This window comes from Amblyraja radiata, chromosome 27 (assembly GCF_010909765.2).
Source record: "Amblyraja radiata isolate CabotCenter1 chromosome 27, sAmbRad1.1.pri, whole genome shotgun sequence".
NCBI lineage: Eukaryota > Metazoa > Chordata > Chondrichthyes > Rajiformes > Rajidae > Amblyraja > Amblyraja radiata.
Window position 1 is genome coordinate 11,448,590 of NC_045982.1, and position 20,235 is coordinate 11,468,824.

The window sequence follows — 20,235 nt, forward strand, 5'->3', positions numbered from 1 at the left end:
GGGAACGGTCTGCGGAAAGCAGAAAGGGGTGGAGATGGGAAGATGTGGTCAGTAGTGGGATCCCGTTGGAGGTGGAGAAATTGTTGCAGGATAATATGCTGTATGTGTCGACTGATGGGGTGGAAGGTGAGGACAAGGGGGACTCTGTCCTTGTTAAGAATGGGGGGAAGGGGGAGTATGAGCGGAACTGCAGGATATTGAGGAGACCCTAGTGAGAGCCTCATCTATAATGGAAGAGGGGAACCCCCATTCCCTAAAGAATGAGTACATCTCCCATGCCCTGGTATGAAACGCCTCATCCTGGGCGTAGCTGCGGCGTGGACGGACGAATTGGGAGTAGGGGATAGAGTCTTTACAGGAAGCAGCGAGGGAAGAAGTGTAGTCAAGATATCTATGGGAGTCAGTAGGTTTGTCATAGATGTCTGTCAATAGTCTGTGTAATGTGATGGAGACAGTGAGATCTAGAAATGGTAGGGAGATGTCGGAGATGGTCCAAGTGAATTTGAGTGCAGGATGGAAATTAGTGGTGAAGTTGATGAAGTCAGTGAGTTCTGCATGGGTGCAGGAGGTGGCACCAATGCAGTAGTCAATATGCGGAGGTAGAGTTCGGGGATAGGGCCAGTGTACGCCTGGAAAAAGGATTGTTCAACGTACAAAGTGAATGCAGTCTCCAATCACTTCCGCTGCCTCTGCATCTACAAAGAGGCAGGCATAGCTAGTGCCCATGTGCCTTGGATCTGGAGGAAATGGGACAAGTCTAATGAGAAATTGTTGAGGGTAAGGACCAGCTCTGCTAGGCGGAGGAGAGTATTGGTAGACGGAAATTGACTGGTTTTGCGGTCGAGGAAGAAACGGAGGGCTTTAAGACCCTCCTGGTGGGGAATGGCGGTCGAGGAAGAAACAAAGGGCTTTACGACCCGGTGGGGAATGGGGGTCGAGGAAGGAACAAAGTGCTTTAAGACCCTCCTGGAGGGGGATGGAGGTCGAGGATGGACACTCGAGGGGATGGAGGTCGAGGATGGACACTCGAGGGGATGGACACTCCATTGTCAGAGCGTGGGCCCAGCGGAAATTGGAGGAACAGCACCTCGTATTTCGTTTGGGTGGTTTACACCTCAGCGGTATGAACGTTGCCTCCTCTAACTTCAGATGGCCCTTCCTTTCCCTCTTTATCCCCTTCCCCTTCCCAGTTCTCCCACCAGTCTTACTATCTCCGCCTATAGTCTATCTCTGTCCCGCCCCCTCCCCTGACATCAGTTTGAAAAAGGGTCTCGACCCGAAACGTCGTCCATTCCTTCTCTCCAGAGATGCTCCAGCCTCACCCGCTGAGTTACTCCAGCAGTTTGTGTCTACCTTCGGTTTACACCAGCATCTGCAGTTCTTTCTTACCCATTTGGATGAGTCAGGTCCGTCCCATTGCAGCCTTGGTCACTCATTGACGTCATCGCCAGGGCGAGGCCTGGTCGCGCATGTGCAGGCGAGTTCTGGGGGGTGGGGGGGGGGGAAGTTCTCAACCGCCATTTGGTTTCGAGGAGAGAGAATCGGAGGGAAAGAAGGCGGCACGGTGCTCTACTCCTGGCTGGTGGTCGAGGCCGAAATAAAACGTCAGACGCGCTTTACTGGTGAAGAAAGGACGAAGCAAAGTTTTAAAAAAAAAGAAAGAAAGGAGGGGACCATGGATAAGAACGAGCTGGTGCAGAAAGCCAAGCTGTCGGAGCAGGCGGAGCGGTACGAGGACATGGCGGCTGCCATGAAGGCGGTAACTGAGTGGGGCGAAGAGCTGTCAAACGAGGAGCGCAACCTGCTCTCGGTCGCCTACAAGAACGTGGTGGGGGCCCGCCGCTCGGCGTGGAGGGTCATCTCCAGCATCGAGCAGAAAACCGGCGAGGGCGGCGGCAGCGAGAAGAAGTTGCACATGGTGAAGGAGTATCGGGAGAAGGTGGAGGCTGAGCTCAGGGAGATCTGCAATGATGTGCTGGTGAGGAAAAAAAAGGGGGGCTGGTTTACTGGCTGATAAAATGAATGCAGTCTCCAATCACTTCCGCTGCCTCTGCATCATTTTTGTTTAAAACGAAAATGAGCCGCAGCTTCCCTGTCATTGACATGCCCCGAGATATCGGGGACTCGGGCGGTATAAATACCAAGCTGCCGCATTAAAACGGTTCCTCGCCATCATTTCTGGGTATCAGACGCGAGTAACCTGTAGAAAATGGAGGAGGATAACTAACCTCTTCTCTGCAATGAGCTGCGGGTAAACGGGCGGGGTGGGCGGTTATAAAATCCAACGTATACCAAGCAAAATAAAATCACCTAGCAGCTTATGCAGTTGGCTCGGTTTTCAAAAGAAATACATATTCACATTAAGTAACATGAATTGTCATTGCTTGGATGCAGTAATTTCATTTATCTGAAATTAAATGTTATTTCAGTTGCTTTGTTTCGCAGCGTCGAGTTCCTTCCTATTGAAAAAGCAGCACATTTACATAAAATTGCAGCCAATATGTAATAAAAGAATGGGAATTTTGGAGCATGTGTTTTAGAGTTTAAGATTTTTTTTTCTAAATATAATTTTTTTTTGGATGGAAATTTTGGATGCAGCTAACCTGGTATGTTGGTTTAGGAACGATGTGCAAATGAACATTTCCTTACAAATTCGGTCTCGTTATGTAGGTGACCTGTACAGAGGTCAATAACAGGTGGTGTGCAAAAATGGGCTTGAAGGTGAATTGCTAATTCATTAAATATCAATATTTTGGGGAAATGGTCTTCACCTATCAATGCCACAGCTATTTTGATTTGAAACATTAACTGTTTCTTTCCCCAGATGCTGCCTGATTTGTTGAGCATTCCAAGCACCTTTCCATTCTTGTATTCGATTTCTAGCTGTCATATTTTTGCTTTTGGTGGAAATCCTGTATTGTAATAAACAAATAGTGTTTAATGCAAGAAATCTTTATTAAATATTGGGAAGTCTGAATTCCTTGTCTTCAATTAACTGTACATCTCATTTTGTAGCCCCCAACTCCATCACTTTCTGTTGGAATTGAATTGGACTGTTCGCTTTTCTCGGTTACATTTGACTCTGAAGAGATTCTGGGTCATATATAAAAGCCAACCCTCATTAATCTTGATTCATCAACACTCTCATCCAATAAAAGGTGTAGCCATTGGCATTGACCCTGTCCATGCTGTTTGTTTCATTGTTTAGTTTAGTTTAGAGATACAGCACGGAAACAGGCCTTTTGACCCATCAGCGATTCCCGCACGTTGACACTGTCCTACACACACTAGGGATAATTTACACATACACCAAGCCAATTAACCTACGGAGCTGTATGTCTTTGGAGTGTAGGAGAAAACCGACGATCTCAGGGAAAACCCACACAGTCTCGGGGAGAATGTACAAACTCCGTACAGACAGCAACCATAGTCAGGATCGAACCCGGATCTCCAGCGCTGTAAGGCAGCAACTCTAGCGCTGCGCTACCGTGGCTATGCTGAACACTTTGTTCCATGTTTATCCAGGCACCACTTCCCAACTCTTGTCGACTGTATTATGGTTGCCACCTATACCCTGCAGAACCTGGTCGATTTCATAGCTTTACCCCCAACATTGTTTTGCCCAGGGCAGGGGAATCAAGAACTAGATGGCATCGATTTAAAATTTAAAAGGAACTTGAGGAACTACTTTTTCCATACAGAGGGTGGTATATCGAGCAAGTTGCCAAAAGAAGCAGTTAGGGCAGGTAAAATAACATTTAAAAGACATTTCGATAGGTATAGAGATAGAAAAGGTTTAGAGGGGCATGGGGCAAACATGGACAAATGGGACCAGCTTAGATGAGGCATCTTGGTTGACATGGACTAGTTGGGCCAAAGGGCCTGTTTCTGTGCTGTGTGACTCTAACTTTCCTGCCCTCAAATGCACTTGGACCATCACTGACATCTCTCCATTTCAGGACGCTGACCGACCTATTGCATCTAATCACCCTGCCACTTTCTTGCAGTTTCTCCACCTCTGACTCATTTGCTCTCAACGAGGCTCTCTGAGATGTGCCTTTTCTTCAGCGGGGTTGAATCCTCCCCACTGTAGTTGTGGGTGGAGCCCTCACTTGTGTCTCCTCTGTTCCTACAAGTCTGCTCCCAATTCCTGTAGACAGAACAGGGATAGAGTTCAAGAGTGTTTTATTGTCATATGTCCCAGATAAAACAATGAAGTTCTTACAATCCACGAGCCGCCGCATCCAACACCTCGTGCCCCGATGTTTCAGTCAACTTTATCGTGATCCCATCAAGTCACATTTTTCCATCCCCAGGCCTTTCTGCGAAGACCATTCTCTCCATGACATTGGTTCGCCCATCCTTCCCAACTCGCCACTTTCCCCTCCCTTTCTCTTGCAACTGCAGGAGATGCAACATATGTCCCTACTCCATCTCCCTTACCTCCATTCTGAGTCTGATAATAATGCCCTGATCTGAAATGTCACCTATCCGTTTTCTCCAGAGATGCTGCCTGACCCGCTGAGTTCCTGCAGTATTTTGTGCCTATCTTTGGCATAGACTAGCATTTCAGCTCCACTTATCCCAATAATTCTTGTAGGTAAGTCAGGTTTTCCAGGTACCTCCAACCTCATCTATTGCATTCAGTATTCTCATTACGGCTTCCTCTAAATCGGTGAGACTAATTGTAAAGTTGGCGAACCTTTTACCAAACACTTGCATTCTGTCCACCAGGGCAAGCTGGAGCTCATGGTTGCTAGCCATTTTTATCGCTCTTCCCATTCAAATACTGACCAGTCAATAGACAATAGATGCAGGAGTAGGCCATTCGAGCCATTCAATGTGATCATAGCTGATCACCCCCAATCAGTGCCCCGTCCCTGCCTCCCATATCCCCTGACTCCGCTATCTTTAAGAGTCCTATCTGGCTCTCTCTTGAAAGTATCCAGAGAACCAGTCTGAGGCAGAGAATTCCAGACTCCCAAGTCTCTGTGTGGAAAAAGTGTTTCCTTGTCTCCGTTCTAAATGGTTTACCCCTTATTCTTAAACTATGGCCCCTGGTTCTCGACTCCCCCAACATCGGGAACATGTTTCCTGCCTCTCGCGTGTCCAAACCCTGAATAATCTTATGTTTCAATAAGATATCCTCTCATCCTTCTAAATTCCAGAGTATACAAGCTCAGCCGCTCCATTCTCTCAGGATATGACAGTCCCGCCATCCCGGGAATTAACCCCGTAAACCTACACTGCACTCCCTCAATAGCAAGAATGTCCTTCCTCAAATTAGGGGACAAAAACTGCACACAATACTCCAGGTGTGGTCTCACTAGGCCCCTGTACAACTGCAGAAGGCCAACATGCCATTTGCTTTCTTCACTGCCTGCTGTATCTGCATGCTTACTTTCATTGACCAGACCCCCAGATCCCGTTGTACTTCCCCTTTTCCCCAACTTGACACCATTTAGATAATAATCTGCCTTCCTGTTTTTGCTACCAAAGTGGATAACCTCACATTTATCCACAATAAACTGCATCTGCCCACTCACCCAACCTGTCCACATCACCCTGCATTCTCATAGCATCCTCCTCACAGTTCACACTGCCACCCAGCTTTGTGTCACCTGCAAATTTGCTAATGTTACTTTGAATCCCTTCATCTAAATCATTGATGTATATTGTAAATAGCTGCGGTCCCAGCACCGAGCCCTGCAGTACCCCACTAGTCACTGCCTGCCATTAAGAAAGAGACCTGTTAAGGGTTCCTGAATCTATAGAACATTGGAAAATTATCACCAATGCGTCCACAAATTCTAGAACCGCTTCCTTAAGTACCCTGGGATGCAGACCATCAGGCTCTGGAGATTTATCAGCCTTCAGTCCCATCAGTCTACCCATCACCATTTCCTGCCTAATGTGGATTTCCTTCAGTTCACCCGTCACCCCAGATCCTCTGGCCACTAGTGCATCAGGAAGATTGTTTGTGTCCTCCTTAGTGAAGACGGATCCAAAGTACCTGTTCAACTCATCTGCCATTTCCTTGGTCCCCATAATAAATTCACCTTTTTCAGTCTTCAAGGGTCCAACTTTGGTCTTAACTATTTTTTTCCTCTTCACATACCTAAAGAAGCTTTTACTATCCTCCTTTATATTCTTGGCTAGCTTACCTTCGCACTTCATCTTTTCTCCCCGTATTGCCTTTTCAATTATCTTCTGTTGCTTCTTAAACATTACCCAATCCTCTTGCTTCCTGCTCATCTTTGCTACATTGTACTTCTCTTTTATTTTTATACTGTCCCTGACTTCCCTTGTCAGCCACAGTTGCCCCATACTCCCATTGGAATATTTCTTCCTCTTTGGAATGAACGGATCCTGCACCTTCTGTATTATTCCCAGAAATACCTGCCGTTGTTGTTCCACTGTTATCCTTGCTAGGGTATCTTTCCAGTCAACTTTGGCCAGCTCCTCCCTCGTGGCTCCATAGTCCCCTTTGTTCAACTGTAACACTGACACCTCCAATTTACCCTTCTCCCTCTCAAATTGTAGATTAAAACATACCATATTATGGTCACTACCTCCTAATGGCTCCATAACCTCAAGTTTCCTTTCTCAAATCCAGTTCATTACACAACACTAAATCCAGAATTGCCTTCTCCCTGGTAGGCTCCAATACAAGCTGCTCTAAGAATCCATCATGGAGGCACTCCCTTTCTTGGGGTCCAGTACCAACCTGATTTTCCCAGTCTACCTTCATGTTGAAATCTCCCATAACAACCGTAGCGTTACCTTTACGTAGCATTACCATACCATAGCACCCTATATCCAGACTACTGTTTGGGGGCCTGTATATAACTCCCATTAGGGTCTTTTTACCCTTACAATTCCTCAGTTCTATCCATACTGACTCCACATCTCCTGTTTTAAAGTCACCCCTTGCAGAGTGACACTGCTAGAGTGGAACAGCACCTCTCATTCCACCTGGGTAGCCTACAATCCAACAGCATGAACATTCAATTCACTAATTTCAGGTACACTCTCCTCTCCTCATATACCCCCCCCCCCCCCCCCATATATTATTCATTTCGCTTCCCTGCTCAAGTGTGTCACCGTTCTTTCCCCTTCTTCACCTCTTCCATCCGCCCATCACTCATCTTTCCCAACTCCGGGTTCCTCATTTTACCTCCCCTCCCCCTTTCAACTGAACGAACTGTTACTGTTCCTCTTCCACACCTCTTTCTACCAATTATCTTCCCTCTACTCGTATCAATCTGAGGAAGGACCCCAACCTGAAATGTTGCCAGTCCATTCCTTTCCATGAAATTTCCTTCCATCGATGTTGCCTGACCCTTTTATGCCTTTATAATATTATCCCTTTTCCTTCCTCAGTTCCTTTGCTGATGAAACTGTAATCCATGCTTTTAGTACCCCTGAACATGTTTATACTAATGCTTCCATGACTGGTCCACCTTTTCCCTATTCTTTATAAACATGTCATCCGAAGTGCAGATGTTTGTGCCCTAACTTCAATCATAGGACTTCCGCTCTAGAACATTTAAGTTGTCATCTCGAGTAAACAGCGGTCCCGCCTGCTGTTGCGGAAGGATCCTCACCCATGTCTGTATTTAGCATTTCTCCTCTCGCTCCCTCTCCCAGACGGAACAAGGATAGCGTATCCATTTCACTCCACTAGTCTCCGCATCCAACACATCAATCTCAACATTTCCGCCACCTTCACTGTCAGATCTACCCCATCCCACCCCTTTTCTACAGAGACAACACCCTCTGTAGCTCCTTGGTTCACACCCAAACTGCCCCCTCCCCAACAACTTTACCCTGTAACTGCAAGAGATGTAACACCTGCCCTTATCCCTCCTCACTCACCTCTATCCATGGACCTCAGCAAGCATTTCAAGTGAGATGGGTTCATATACACCTCTTCAAATCCCATTTACTGTATTCAGTGCTCCCAATGTGGAGAGACATTGGAGAGACCAAGTGCGGACCAAGGAAACATTGCTTTGACCACCAAGGCCTACTACATCTCCCAATTGCTAAACATTTTAACTCCTATTCCCATACTAGCTTTCTGTCCTGGGCCACCTTCATTACCAGACTGAGGCCACACACAAATTGGAGGAATTACACCTCATTTTACACTTGCGTAGTTTACAACACAATGGTATGAACATTGAATTTTCCAATTTTATGTAATTCCCCCACTATCCTGCCCCTCTACCCATCCTCTTCCACCTATATTCCTCTGGCTTTAGATCTTACCCCTCTTCTCTCCTTATCTGACAACTTTATGTCTCCATTTCACCTCTAGCATTTGTCACTTACTCCACCCATCTGCTAATCAAACCCTTGCTCCCCTCCTCCATTTGTATCTGTATCACTTGCCAGGTTTTGTACCACCCCTACTTCTTTCTTCCAACCTTCTCTCCCAACCACAACCAGTCTGGAAAAAGTCCCGACCTGAGGCTGCCTGGGATTCTGAGTTAATGCAGCACTGTGTTATGCTCTTGCAATTATTCCCGTTTACCCAACATTCATGTGTTTGCTGATCTCCTTTAACTATTATTGAATCTTACACTGCAATGCAGTAAGATTTGAAATTCCCTTGTAAACTATTCCAACTTCATACCTATACTAATTAACAAAGATTCTTTTCATTAACCTTTTAGTTCCTGTCAACAGATATCTTCAAGTGGTGTGATGTCAAATTTTGTTTGATTTAATCTTCCTGCAGTGTCTGGAATCGGCCCTTCAGCCCATTGCGTTTATGCCAACCACCATACTTATCTAGACAAATTCTTCTTGCCTGCATTAATTCCGTATCCCTCTAGGCCTTGCTCATTCAAGTACCTGTCAAGATAAAAACATAGAAACGTAGAAAATAGGTGCAGGAGTAGGCCATTCGGCCCTTTGAGCCTGCACCGCCATTCAATACGATCATGGCTGATCATCCAACTCAGTATCCTGTACCTGCCTTCTCTCCATACCCCCTGATCCTTTTAGCCATATCTAACTCCCTCTTAAATATAGCCAATGAACTGGCCTCAATCACCCTCTGGCAGAGAATTGCACAGATTCACCACTCTCTGTGTGAAATTTTTTTTTCTCATCTCGGTCCTAAAAGACTTTTCCCCCATATCCTCAAACTGTGACCCCTTGTTCTGGACTTCCCCAACATCGGGAACAATCTTCCTGCATCTAGCCTGTCCAACCCCTTAAGAATTTTGTAAGTTTCTATCAGATCCCCCCTCAATCTTTTAAATTCTAGCGAGTACAAGCCGAGTCTATCCAGTCTTTCTTCATATGAAAGTCCTGCCATCCCAGGAATCAGTCTGGTGAACCTTCTCTGTACTCCCTCTATGGCAAAAATGTCTTTCCTCAGATTAGGAGACCAAAACTGTACGCAATACTCCAGGTGTGGTCTCACCAAGCCCCAGTACCACTGCAGTAGAACCTCCCTGCTCCTATACTCAAATCCTTTTGCTATGAATGCTAACATACCATTCGCTTTCTTCACTGCCTGCTGCACCTGCATGCCTACTTTCAATGACTGGTGTACCATGACACCCAGGTCTCGTTGCATCGCCCCTTTTCCTAATCGGCCATCATTCAGATAATAGTCTATTTTCCTGTTCTTGCCACCAAAGTGGATAACCTCACATTTATCCACATTATACTGCATCTGCGATGCATTTGCCCAATCACCCAACCTATCCAAGTCACCTTGTAGGCTCCTAGCATCCTCCTCACAGCTAACACTGCCCCCCAGCTTCGTGTCATCCGCAAACTTGGAGACGTTGCATTCAATTCCCTCGTCCAAATCATTAATATATATTGTAAATAGCTGGGGTCCCAGCACTGAGCCTTGCAGTACCCCACTAGTCACTGCCTGCCATTCTGAAAAGGACCCGTTTACTCCTACTCTTTGCTTCCTGTCTGCCAGCCAGTTCTCTATCCACATCAATACTGAACCCCCAATACCATGTGCATTAAGTTTGCACACTAATCTCTTATGTGGGACCTTGTCGAAAGCCTTCTGAAAGTCCAGATATAACACATTCACTGGTTCTCCCTTATCCACTCTACTAGTTACATCCTCGAAAAATTCTATATAAGATTCGTCAGACATGATTTACCTTTCATAAATCCATGCTGACTTTGTCCAATAATTTCACCACTTTCCAAATGTGCTGCTATCCCATCTTTAATAACTGACTTGGAGATGTTTCTTAAATGTTGCTGCTATTCTTACCTTAACCATCTCCTCTGGCAGTAGTTCCAGATTGCAATTACTCTGTTTAAAAATGTACCCTTCATATCCCCTTTTCACTTTAGTTTTAGACACCCCTATCATGGGAAATGAAGTCTGGCTATCTGGCTAAGAGAAGACATTGAGTGCTGGAGTAGCTCAGCAAGTCATGCAGCATCTCAGGAGAAAGTGGATAGATAATGTTTTGGGTTGGACCCTTCTTTGGACTGACTATCTACCCTGACTGTGCCCCTCATAATTTTATATATATATCTATTGTGTCACCTCTCAGCATACTTTGCTCTGGGGAAAACAGACCTGTCTATACAATCTCTCCTTATAGTACAATCCCTTCCATCCAGACGCATCTTTGTGAATTTTTTTGCACCCTTTTTAGATTCATCCCATCTTTCCGAACGTGTGATGACCAGAACTGCACACAATACACCAACTGCAACCAATCCAACATTTTATACAACTGTAACATGCGCTCCACCACTTTACTCAGTGCCTCAACGGATGAAGGCATGCATCCTATGAACCTTCATCGTACTCTAACCATGTTTCCACTTTTAAGGAATTATGCATTATGTATTATCCCAAGGTCTCTCAATTCAACGAAACTCCCAAGGGCCCTACCATTCACTATGCATGTCCTATCATCTGCCATGGTTTCACTTATAAAAAATTATACTTTGGGATTGTTTTGCTACAAAGGGAATGTTTGTGACGTAGCTGTGCATACTCAACAACTTATTGTATATTATGTACAAATCTTCAGTTAAGCTAATTTTAATTTTTATCCTTTTAATATATTACTTAAATAGCCAAGACGATTTTCATCATGTTATTCATTCTTCCACATTGTATTCTTATGAAAGGAAACCTAACATGATGTCACTTAAATATATTCAAAGAATGAAAATCTGAAGATGGTGGAGAATTTGCTTAAAATGTTCAACGTCAGACAATACGTGTCGAGAGAGAGAGGGAGAGGTTAATATTTCAGATGGATTTTTTGAAAACGTAAAACTTTAACTCTGCTCCTCGCTTTACAGATGCTGCCTTATTTCCAATATTTTCTGTTTCTACCGCACTACATTAAACTCTGCACAGAATTGCTCTGTATTAAAATATGAATTTAATTATTTGGACATTTTGCATTGAAAATTCAAATTTATTTTGCTTTTCTGTAACTATTGGAGATAACAGTACTCTCGTTGCGAGCATATTCCCACGGTGCTGTGTGCGATTTTAGGATAAAACATTTACAATTACAATGATTAACACCTGATATGTGTAAGACAACAACATTCACTTTGGTTTAGATTAAATTTGGAGGAGGACTATTAGAGTCACTGAAAGAACTAACGTTTCAGGATTTATGCGAGTGGAAATAAAGGTTAGTGGTGATGCATCAAGCACTTACAGAATTTAAAGTCATGGTTGAAGTCTGACTAATGGCAGATCAACTGGAGTGATGGAACAGTGCAGGAGTGACGGATGCAATGCAGGATGAATTTGAGGAAGTTGAAAAGTGGAAAGGAGGAGAAATTGTGGAAAGATCCAGGATGATGTAACATTTAAAGGTAGGAAGGATAAGATTGATTACATATTGATATAGGATAGAATGGAAGTACAAAAGCAATGCGGCAGGGGAGATTAAAAAGTCCGAAGAAGAAAATGACATGGAACTTCAATATAATTGCTGTGAAATAAAGACAGACGCGAAGTGTATCAAATGTCGCCCTGTCCCTCTTGATACATAGAATTAATGCATAATGAAGAATAAGATAATAAATAATTTATCTGTTGCTGCCCTAGCACTTTTTTATTTGCACTTCTTCTCATAGAATGATACAGTGTGGAAACAGGCCATTCGGTCCAACTTGTGCACACCGGCCAACATGTCCCAGCTGCACTAGTCCCACCTACCTGCATTTGGTCCATATTCCTCCAAAGCTGTCCTATCCAACCTGTTTCTTAATTGTTGGGATAGTTCCTACCTCAACTACCTCCTGTGGCACCTTGTTCCATATATCCACCTCCTTTTGTGTGAAAAAGTTACCCCTCAGATTCCTATTAAATCTTTTCTCCTTCACCTTAGTCCTCGATTCCTCTAGTCCTCGATTCACCTACTCTAAGCAAGAGACTCTGTGCATCTACCCGATCTATTCCTCTCATAATCTTATACCCCTCTATAAGATCACCTTTCATCCTCCTGCACTTCATGGAATAGAGTCCCAGCCTACTCAACCTGCCCCCATAGCTCAGACCCTCTAGTCCTGGCAGCATCCTCATAGATCTTCTCTGTACGCTTTCCAGCTTGACAGCGTCTTTCCTTATAACGGTGGCCAGAACTGAACACAATACTCAATATGGCCTCACCAACTTCTTATACAACTGCATCATGACCCCCTAACATCTGTATTATACTCTGGCTGATGAAGGCCAATTGCTAAAAGGCTTTTTGACCACCCGATCTACCTGTGACTCTACCTTCAAGGAACCATGCACCTGTACTAGATCCCTCTGCTCTACAACACTATCCAGAGCCCTACCATTTACTGAGTAGGTCCTGCCCATGTTAGAGTTCCCAAAATGCAACACCTCATATTTCTCTGCATTAAATTCCATCAACCATTCCTTAGTCCACCCGGCAAATCGATCAAGATCCTGCTGCAATTTTTCACAACCATCTTCACTATCTGCAAAACCACCCACTTTTGTATCATCTGCAAACTTGCTAATCTTGCTGTGTATGTATTCATCCAAATCATTGATATAGATGACAAAATTCCACAGATTCACAACTCTCTAGGTGAAAAGGTTTTTCCTCATCTCAGTCCTCAATGGCCTATCCCTTATTCTTAAACTGTGACCCCTGGAGCTGGACTCCCCCCAACATGGGGAACATTTTTCCTGCACCTAGCCTGTCCAATCCCTTAAGAATTTTATGTTTCTATAAGATCCCCTCTCATCTTTCTAAATTCCAGTGAATATAAACCCAGCTGTGCCCTCACCTGCCTTTTTGGTCACATCTTCAAAAAACTCAATCAGATTTGTGAGACACTACCTCCCACGTATAAACCATGCAGGCTATCCTTAATCAGCTCTTGTCCGTCTAAATGCCTATACAGTGCCTTCCATAATGTTTGGGACAAAGACCCATCATTTATTTATTTGCCTCTGTATTCCACAATTTGAGATTTGTAACAATCACATGTGGTTAAAGGGCACATTGTCAGATTTTATTAAAGGGTGTTTTTATACATTTTGGTTTCACCATGTAGAAATTACAGCTTTGTTTATACCTAGTTTATACATATTTTGTTGCGTATCCTTTGCATGCAATGACTGCTTGAAATCTGCAATTCATGAACATCACCAGTTACTCTGGGTACCTACTCTGGTGATGCTCTGCCAGGCCTGTATTGCAGCCATCTTTAGCTTATGCTTGTTTTGGGGGCTAGTCCACTTCAGTTTACTCTTCAGCATATAAAAGGCTTGCTCAATTGGGTTCAGATGGGGTGATTGACTTGGCCACTCAAGAATTGACCATTTTTTAGCTTTGAAAATCTCTGTTGCTTTAGCAGTATGTTTGGGATCATTGTCTTGCTGTAATGCACCGTGAAGATGAATAGGATGGAGGGAAGTGACTAGACTGTGATGGACTGGGTTATGTTCACCACTCTGCAGATTAAGGTGGTAAAGAACAGAGCAGTTGCCATTCCAGGCTGAGATGCATCCCTTCAGAATACATTCTAAAGTGCATCTGCAGAAGTCCGAGAAAATCCTCTCGAATTTCTGTAGCTCGCCAAAAAATACACTGTGCTGTTTTGAACACCACATAAACGTGAAGGGATCAGGTTAGTTTGCTGGTGATAGAAACGGTAAGTGCCGACAAATTGTAAACACATTACAAACCTTTTAGCTGCTTTCCTTGTGCTCTACAGGTAGTGTTCAGAAGTTGGTTCTATGACTGATCCACATTCTTCACCCCATGGATTTGTGGCATTTTGTGGTAGCTCCCCTGGAGCTATCTGGACTGTGATCAGTTGATATTTCACGAACCAGGGACTGAACTTGATTTCCCTAACAGACTACGTTTATCAATTCTACTTTCACGTTAATATTTAAAGAAAATCTGTAGTTTCTTGATGAAACTGGGGATTATGGAGTTTGCAAGTAATCCAAAAACCAGAAATGTAGTTTCATCCCCGTTTTTGAAAATTTCTCTGCTTTGTTTCCAGGCGCCAATTTTATTGTTGACGGCGATAATGACAGAAAACCTACTGTCTTAAGAGTTTTATTTATTATTCATGAATGCTTTGTATTAACCTTGTCACTGTCATGCTAAGAAAAAAACGTTTTCAATTAAATTCAATTTTGCATAATTTCACTGGTTCCCAGAAGATATAAATCAGCAAGCTATATTAAATAATTAACAACTTTGTACTGTACTAAGGTAGTATAATATCTCAAACTCTAGTCTCGCTTTTAAAAAAAAATGGTCTATGATCCCATGTGTTTTTTTTTGTTAAACCATACTTGGAATCTATGGCGTGATCTGGTCAGTTATGGAACAAAGTGCCATTTTAAAATGTTGGAGTGGACACCTAATGCTGAGTGGAGAAAGGTAATCCATAATACCTGTAACACAGCATTATAAAGTATTTACATTAAAATGCATCGTCAAAGTGCCAAATGCCTTTGTCAACTGCATAAATGTCACCTCAGAAGAAGGTGAAATTCACTTACATTTTGGATACATGTAAGTGAAATCAACTTTCTTATTTTAAAAGGGAACTTGAATTGATATGGTGTTTCTTCCCTTCAGAGAATCTCTTGAAATGTTTTGCAATCAAGAAATTGCTTTTATTGAAATATGGTTGCTAATGTAACGATATTCCACGCTTTAAGCAACTAACAGATAAAACTATACATCAATACAATCAACTCAAACTCAAGAATACTAGGTAGAGCAAAGGGTGCAGAATATAGTTCTCAGCATAGAAGTGCATCGGTTTCATGGACCAAGTTCAATGTCCGTAAAGGTAAATGTCCGAGTAGAGGTAAATCGGACCAAACCCTAGCTTGTGGAAGGACCATTCCAAAGCCTGATGATAGGAGAAGAAACTGTTCTTGAGTCTGATGGTGCGTGCTTTCCAATTTCTGTACCTTTTACCCAATGGGAACAGGAAGAAGAAGGAATAATCGGAATGGGTCAAGTCTTTGATTATGTTGGCTGCTTTTCATGTTAACGTGAGGTGAAGATGGAGTCAATGGTGGGGAGTGTGGTCTGTGTGATGGACTGAGCTACATCTACAAATCTGCAATTATTTGCTATCTTGGGCAGAGCTGTTCCCAAACCAAGCTCCTCTTGTCAATGAATCCACTCATCTGCAATCCTTGTTTTCTTCCTCCTTTGTTCATTCATCCTTGCCCCCAGTTGGTTCTATCTGCCCATCATGCCCTCTCCATCTGGTTTACCTATCATCTTTCAACCTCTTGAATAATCCTCTTTCTCCCTCCACCCCACATACATACACTGGCAATCTTTCCTGTCCTTCCCACCACCCTCTGTCCAAATGCAGCTTCTCATCCTTAAATGTTGACACACATTTTGCATCCATAGATGCTGTTTGACCCACTGAGTTCTTCCAGTGACCCGTTTTTATTTTGGATTCCGCCATCTTCAGTCTCTAGTCTCATTTATCTTTCTTCAAAGATATTGTCTAACTCGTGACACTTCCTGCTATTTGGTTATTTTCTGTTTTCTGCGGCATTATTCTGTATATAATCAGTGAAGTGTAATGTTTATAGGGTGATTTCACGAAAGGTCACTGGAGCGTAGATCCGCACCCACCCACCATGGGCGATTTTGCAATTTTACTGACGGATTTTTAACTTTTAATACTTTTCATATAACAAATGAATAAAGATAAAAAGTCAATAATGCCTTACTTTTGATGAAATGCAGCGAGCAAACGCGATAATTCCCGATATTTTCGATCTTTAAATCTCCACGGCAAATGTCCGCTAGCACTTCCGCTGTTTTGACACCTTCAGCTCCCTCTTGAATTTACCTTAGTTTCTATCTTTTTTTTGGACTGTAAATTTAGGTAGCTGTTCCTCACGGTCACCCCGACTGGTACAGTTAATTGCAGCTCAAAAACGGGCCGTTTTCGATGTTTTTAACGGGTGTGAAAGTGCGTGTTTTCCCATTCACTAACATGTACCGGAAGTTACGCATGTACTCCAGTTAAAATTTTCGGTCACGTGGGTGCGGATCTACGCTCCAGTGACCTTTCGTGAAATCACCCTATAGTGAGCATGGGAACGATGGTTAGTTTTGGTTTTCCTACTCGGTTTCATCTGCTGACACTCAGGAACATATAGGCACGCGTCTCAGACTTTTAACTGATCCAGTGCTAATACTGTCCAACTCCACAAGCTAATGCATCAGAGAGCAAGCATCAGACCTGAAAACGTCCGAATCTACATGTCATTACTACCATAGAAAGTGCATTCATCTAATAAATAATTGACAAAAATTTAATGAGGACTTTCAATTTTGGAGTGTTTTTACTGTTTTCGGTCTATTTCATTGTGTTTCATCACTCAGTTGTTACCTTTTAGATGAATTAATTGATATTAAGACAAATGCAACAGATATCCACAAAGGAAGGTTAACAAATAAATACTGAAATAAAATATCAGTTAACTACTTTGTGATACTGATATAATCCTCATATGGACAATGGTATAACAATTCGTTTCTTCAGTGTTGATTTTGATTCCCAGAGGGTACCAAAGTCAAGAATACCTATGGTGATACTTTAAATATTCCTAAAATATCGCTGTGGAATCTTTTGAATACATCAGTTTTTGTGTTTCTGTTGCAGAATTCCTTGAAGATTGCACATTTGAAAAGGAAAATGCGGATAATTTTAATAGCTTTAAATAACTGTCTTCAGTGCCAATATTACTCTCTCCTTTGCCAAGACTAAATGTTTTATTTGACAGTGCGCTAGAATGGAAGGTAAAATAAATTTCTTAGCCTATTTGTGGCAGCCAGTGATGCTATGCAGATCCATTTTGATTTTGAAAATGTGCTGCGTTAGCTTTGAAGTGCTGCCGCATAGATGTTAAGTCATTGTCATAGTCATGCAGCACACAAAAAATGGCTGTTTGGCCTTCCAAGTTTGTGCTGACCATCAAAGACGTTCAAGTTCAAGTGAGTTTATTGTCATGTGTCCCTGTATAGGACAATGAAATTCTTGCTTTGCTTAAGCACACAGAAAATAGTAGGCATTTACTACAAAACAGATAAATGTGTCCATATACCATGATATAAATATATACACACATGAATAAATAAACTGGTAAAGTGCAAATAACAGAAAGTGGTTATTAATAATCAGAGTTTTGTCCGAGCCAGGTTTAATAGCCTGATGGCTGTGGGGAAGTAGCTATTCCTGAACCTGGTTGTTGCAGTCTTCAGGCTCCTGTACCTTCTACCTGAAGGTAGCAGGGAGATGAGTGTGTGGCCAGGATGGTGTGGGTCTTTGATGATACTGCCAGCCTTTTTGAGGCAGCGACTGCGATAAATCCCCTCGATGGAAGGAAGGTCAGAGCCGATGATGGACTGGGCAGTGTTTACTACTTTTTGTAGTCTTTTCCTCTCCAGGGCGCTCAAATTGCCGAACCAAGCCACGATGCAACCGGTCAGTATGCTCTCGACTGTGCACCTGTAAAAGTTAGTCTTCCTTGACAATCCGACTCTCCGTAATCTTCTCAGGAAGTAGAGGCGCTGATGAGCTTTTTTGATAATTGCGTTAGTGTTCTCGGACCAGGAAAGATCTTCAGAGATGTGCACGCCCAGGAATTTGAAGTTCTTGACCCTTTCAACCATCGACCCATTGATATAAATGGGGCTGTGGGTCCCCCTCCTACTCCTTCCAAAGTCCACAATCAGTTCCTTGGTTTTGCTGGTGTTGAGGGCCAGGTTATTGCGCTGGCACCATATGGACAGTTGCTCGATCTCTCTTCTGTATTCTGACTCATCCCCACCAGTGATACGCCCCACAATAGTGGTGTCGTCAGCGAACTTGATGATGGAGTTCGCACTGTGGTTCGCTACGCAGTCATGGGCATAGAGTGAGTACAGCAGGGGGCTGAGCACGCAGCCTTGAGGTGCTCCCGTGCTGATTGTTATCGAGACTGACACATTTCCACCAATACGAACAGACTGTGGTCTGTGGATGAGGAAGTCGAGGATCCAGTTGCAGAGGGATGCGCAGAGACCCAGTTCTGCGAATTTGGTAACCAGTTTGGAGGGGATGATTGTGTTAAATGCCGAGCTGTAATCAATGAATAACAGCCTGACATATGAGTTTTTGTTGTCCAAGTGGTCCAGTGCGGAGTGGAGGGCCAGCGAGATCGCATCCACCGTTGATCTGTTGTGGCGGTACGCGAACTGCAGTGGGTCCAGGTTTTTGTCGAGGTAGGAGTTGATTTGCTCCATGATCAACCTCTCAAAGCACTTCATCACCACCGGCGTTAGTGCCACTGGTCGATAGTCATTGAGGCACGTCACCTTACTCTTCTTGGGCACCGGTATAATTGATGCCCTTTTAAAGCAGGTGGGGACCTCAGACCTCAGAAGTGAGAGGTTGAAAATGTCCGTAAAAACTCCCGCCAGTTGGTCCGCACAGGTTTTTAGAACACGACCGAGTATACCATCAGGACCAGGTGCTTTTCGGGGGTTCGCCCCTCTGAAGGATTTCCTGACATCGGCCTCTGTGACTGGCCAGTTTTGTCCTCGAAATGTAAAGGCTGTTACCATTGACTGCCCGTTTCTTACCAGTTTTTATATTAGAATGCATATGACTTCGAGACATTTACTAAAATTCCCCTTCGAAATTGCAACAGAAAGATTCAAGTATCTGGGTATTCAAATTACGAGAAGACACACATCATTATTTAGTGCCAATTTTATACCACTATTAAATAAACTGAATGATATGATTAAATTTTGGAAAACACTTCCGCTCTCATTGATAGGTAGAATTAACGCTATAAAAATGACCTTCTTACCACAATTAATATATTTGTTTCAAGCGATCCCAATATATATTCCAAAATATTTTTTCAAAAAACTAGATTCCACTATCACTAATTTTATATGGGATTACAGAACACATAGAATTCAACGAAAGCATTTGTGCAAATCTAATTTGGGGGTTTAGAAGTTGGGGGTTTATCATTACCTAATTTTATGTATTACTACTGGGCAGTGCATATTAAGAACATAATGTACTGGCTGGATAGTTCCACTCAGGAGTTGGAGTGGATAAGAATGGAGAAAGAGGAGTGCTATCCGCACGATATAGGAACGATCCTGCTCTCACCGATAAAACTGAATAGTATAATATATAAGAAGAACCCAATTATTCACAATATAATAAGAATTTGGAAACAAATAAAAGTATCCTTGAAATTAAATAATTTATCAGTACTAACCCCACTATTGAACAACCCCGCATTCAAACCTTCTCTCATCGACAACACATATCAACAATGGGATAGACTGGGGATTAGGAAAGTAGGGGATATGTATGAATTGGGTAAACTGTTATCATTTCAACAATTAAAATTTAAATTTAAATTGAAGGATAATCAATATTTTAAATATATACAGGTATGTGACTTTATGAAGAAATATACACATAGATTTCAAACTATATTTTTAGACCCTTTAGAAGAAGCAATGAATATTAAGGCTGATTCACAAAAATTAATATCATACTTTTATAATAATATATTATATAGAGAATCACCCTCAACAGAAGCACTAAGGGAAGATTGGGAACATGAGCTAATGATAAAGATCTCGAAGGATAGATGGGAAAAGTATTTGATGAATACACATAACTGTTCTATTAATACAAGACATAATTTAATTCAAT

General features: G+C 42.8%; 1 protein-coding gene and 1 long non-coding RNA gene across 2 annotated transcripts in view; one reads left to right on the forward strand and one right to left on the reverse strand.

Annotated features, from left to right (window-relative positions):
• Positions 1-20,235, forward strand: part of LOC116988435 (14-3-3 protein beta/alpha-A-like) — a 36,987-nt gene that overhangs the window by 6,707 nt on the left and 10,045 nt on the right. Inside the window, exon 2 of the mRNA XM_033045128.1 lies at positions 1,651-1,978. Within this exon, the coding sequence (XP_032901019.1) occupies positions 1,676-1,978 (303 nt within the window). The 5' untranslated portion in view covers positions 1,651-1,675. The remainder of the gene's footprint in view (positions 1-1,650; positions 1,979-20,235) is intronic.
• On the reverse strand, positions 3,895-12,249 carry LOC116988437. The gene is made up of 3 exons (XR_004415936.1): positions 12,238-12,249; positions 8,413-8,417; positions 3,895-3,948 (listed from the first exon to the last, which is right to left on the reverse strand). It is a non-coding gene; the product is annotated as an uncharacterized LOC116988437 (long non-coding RNA).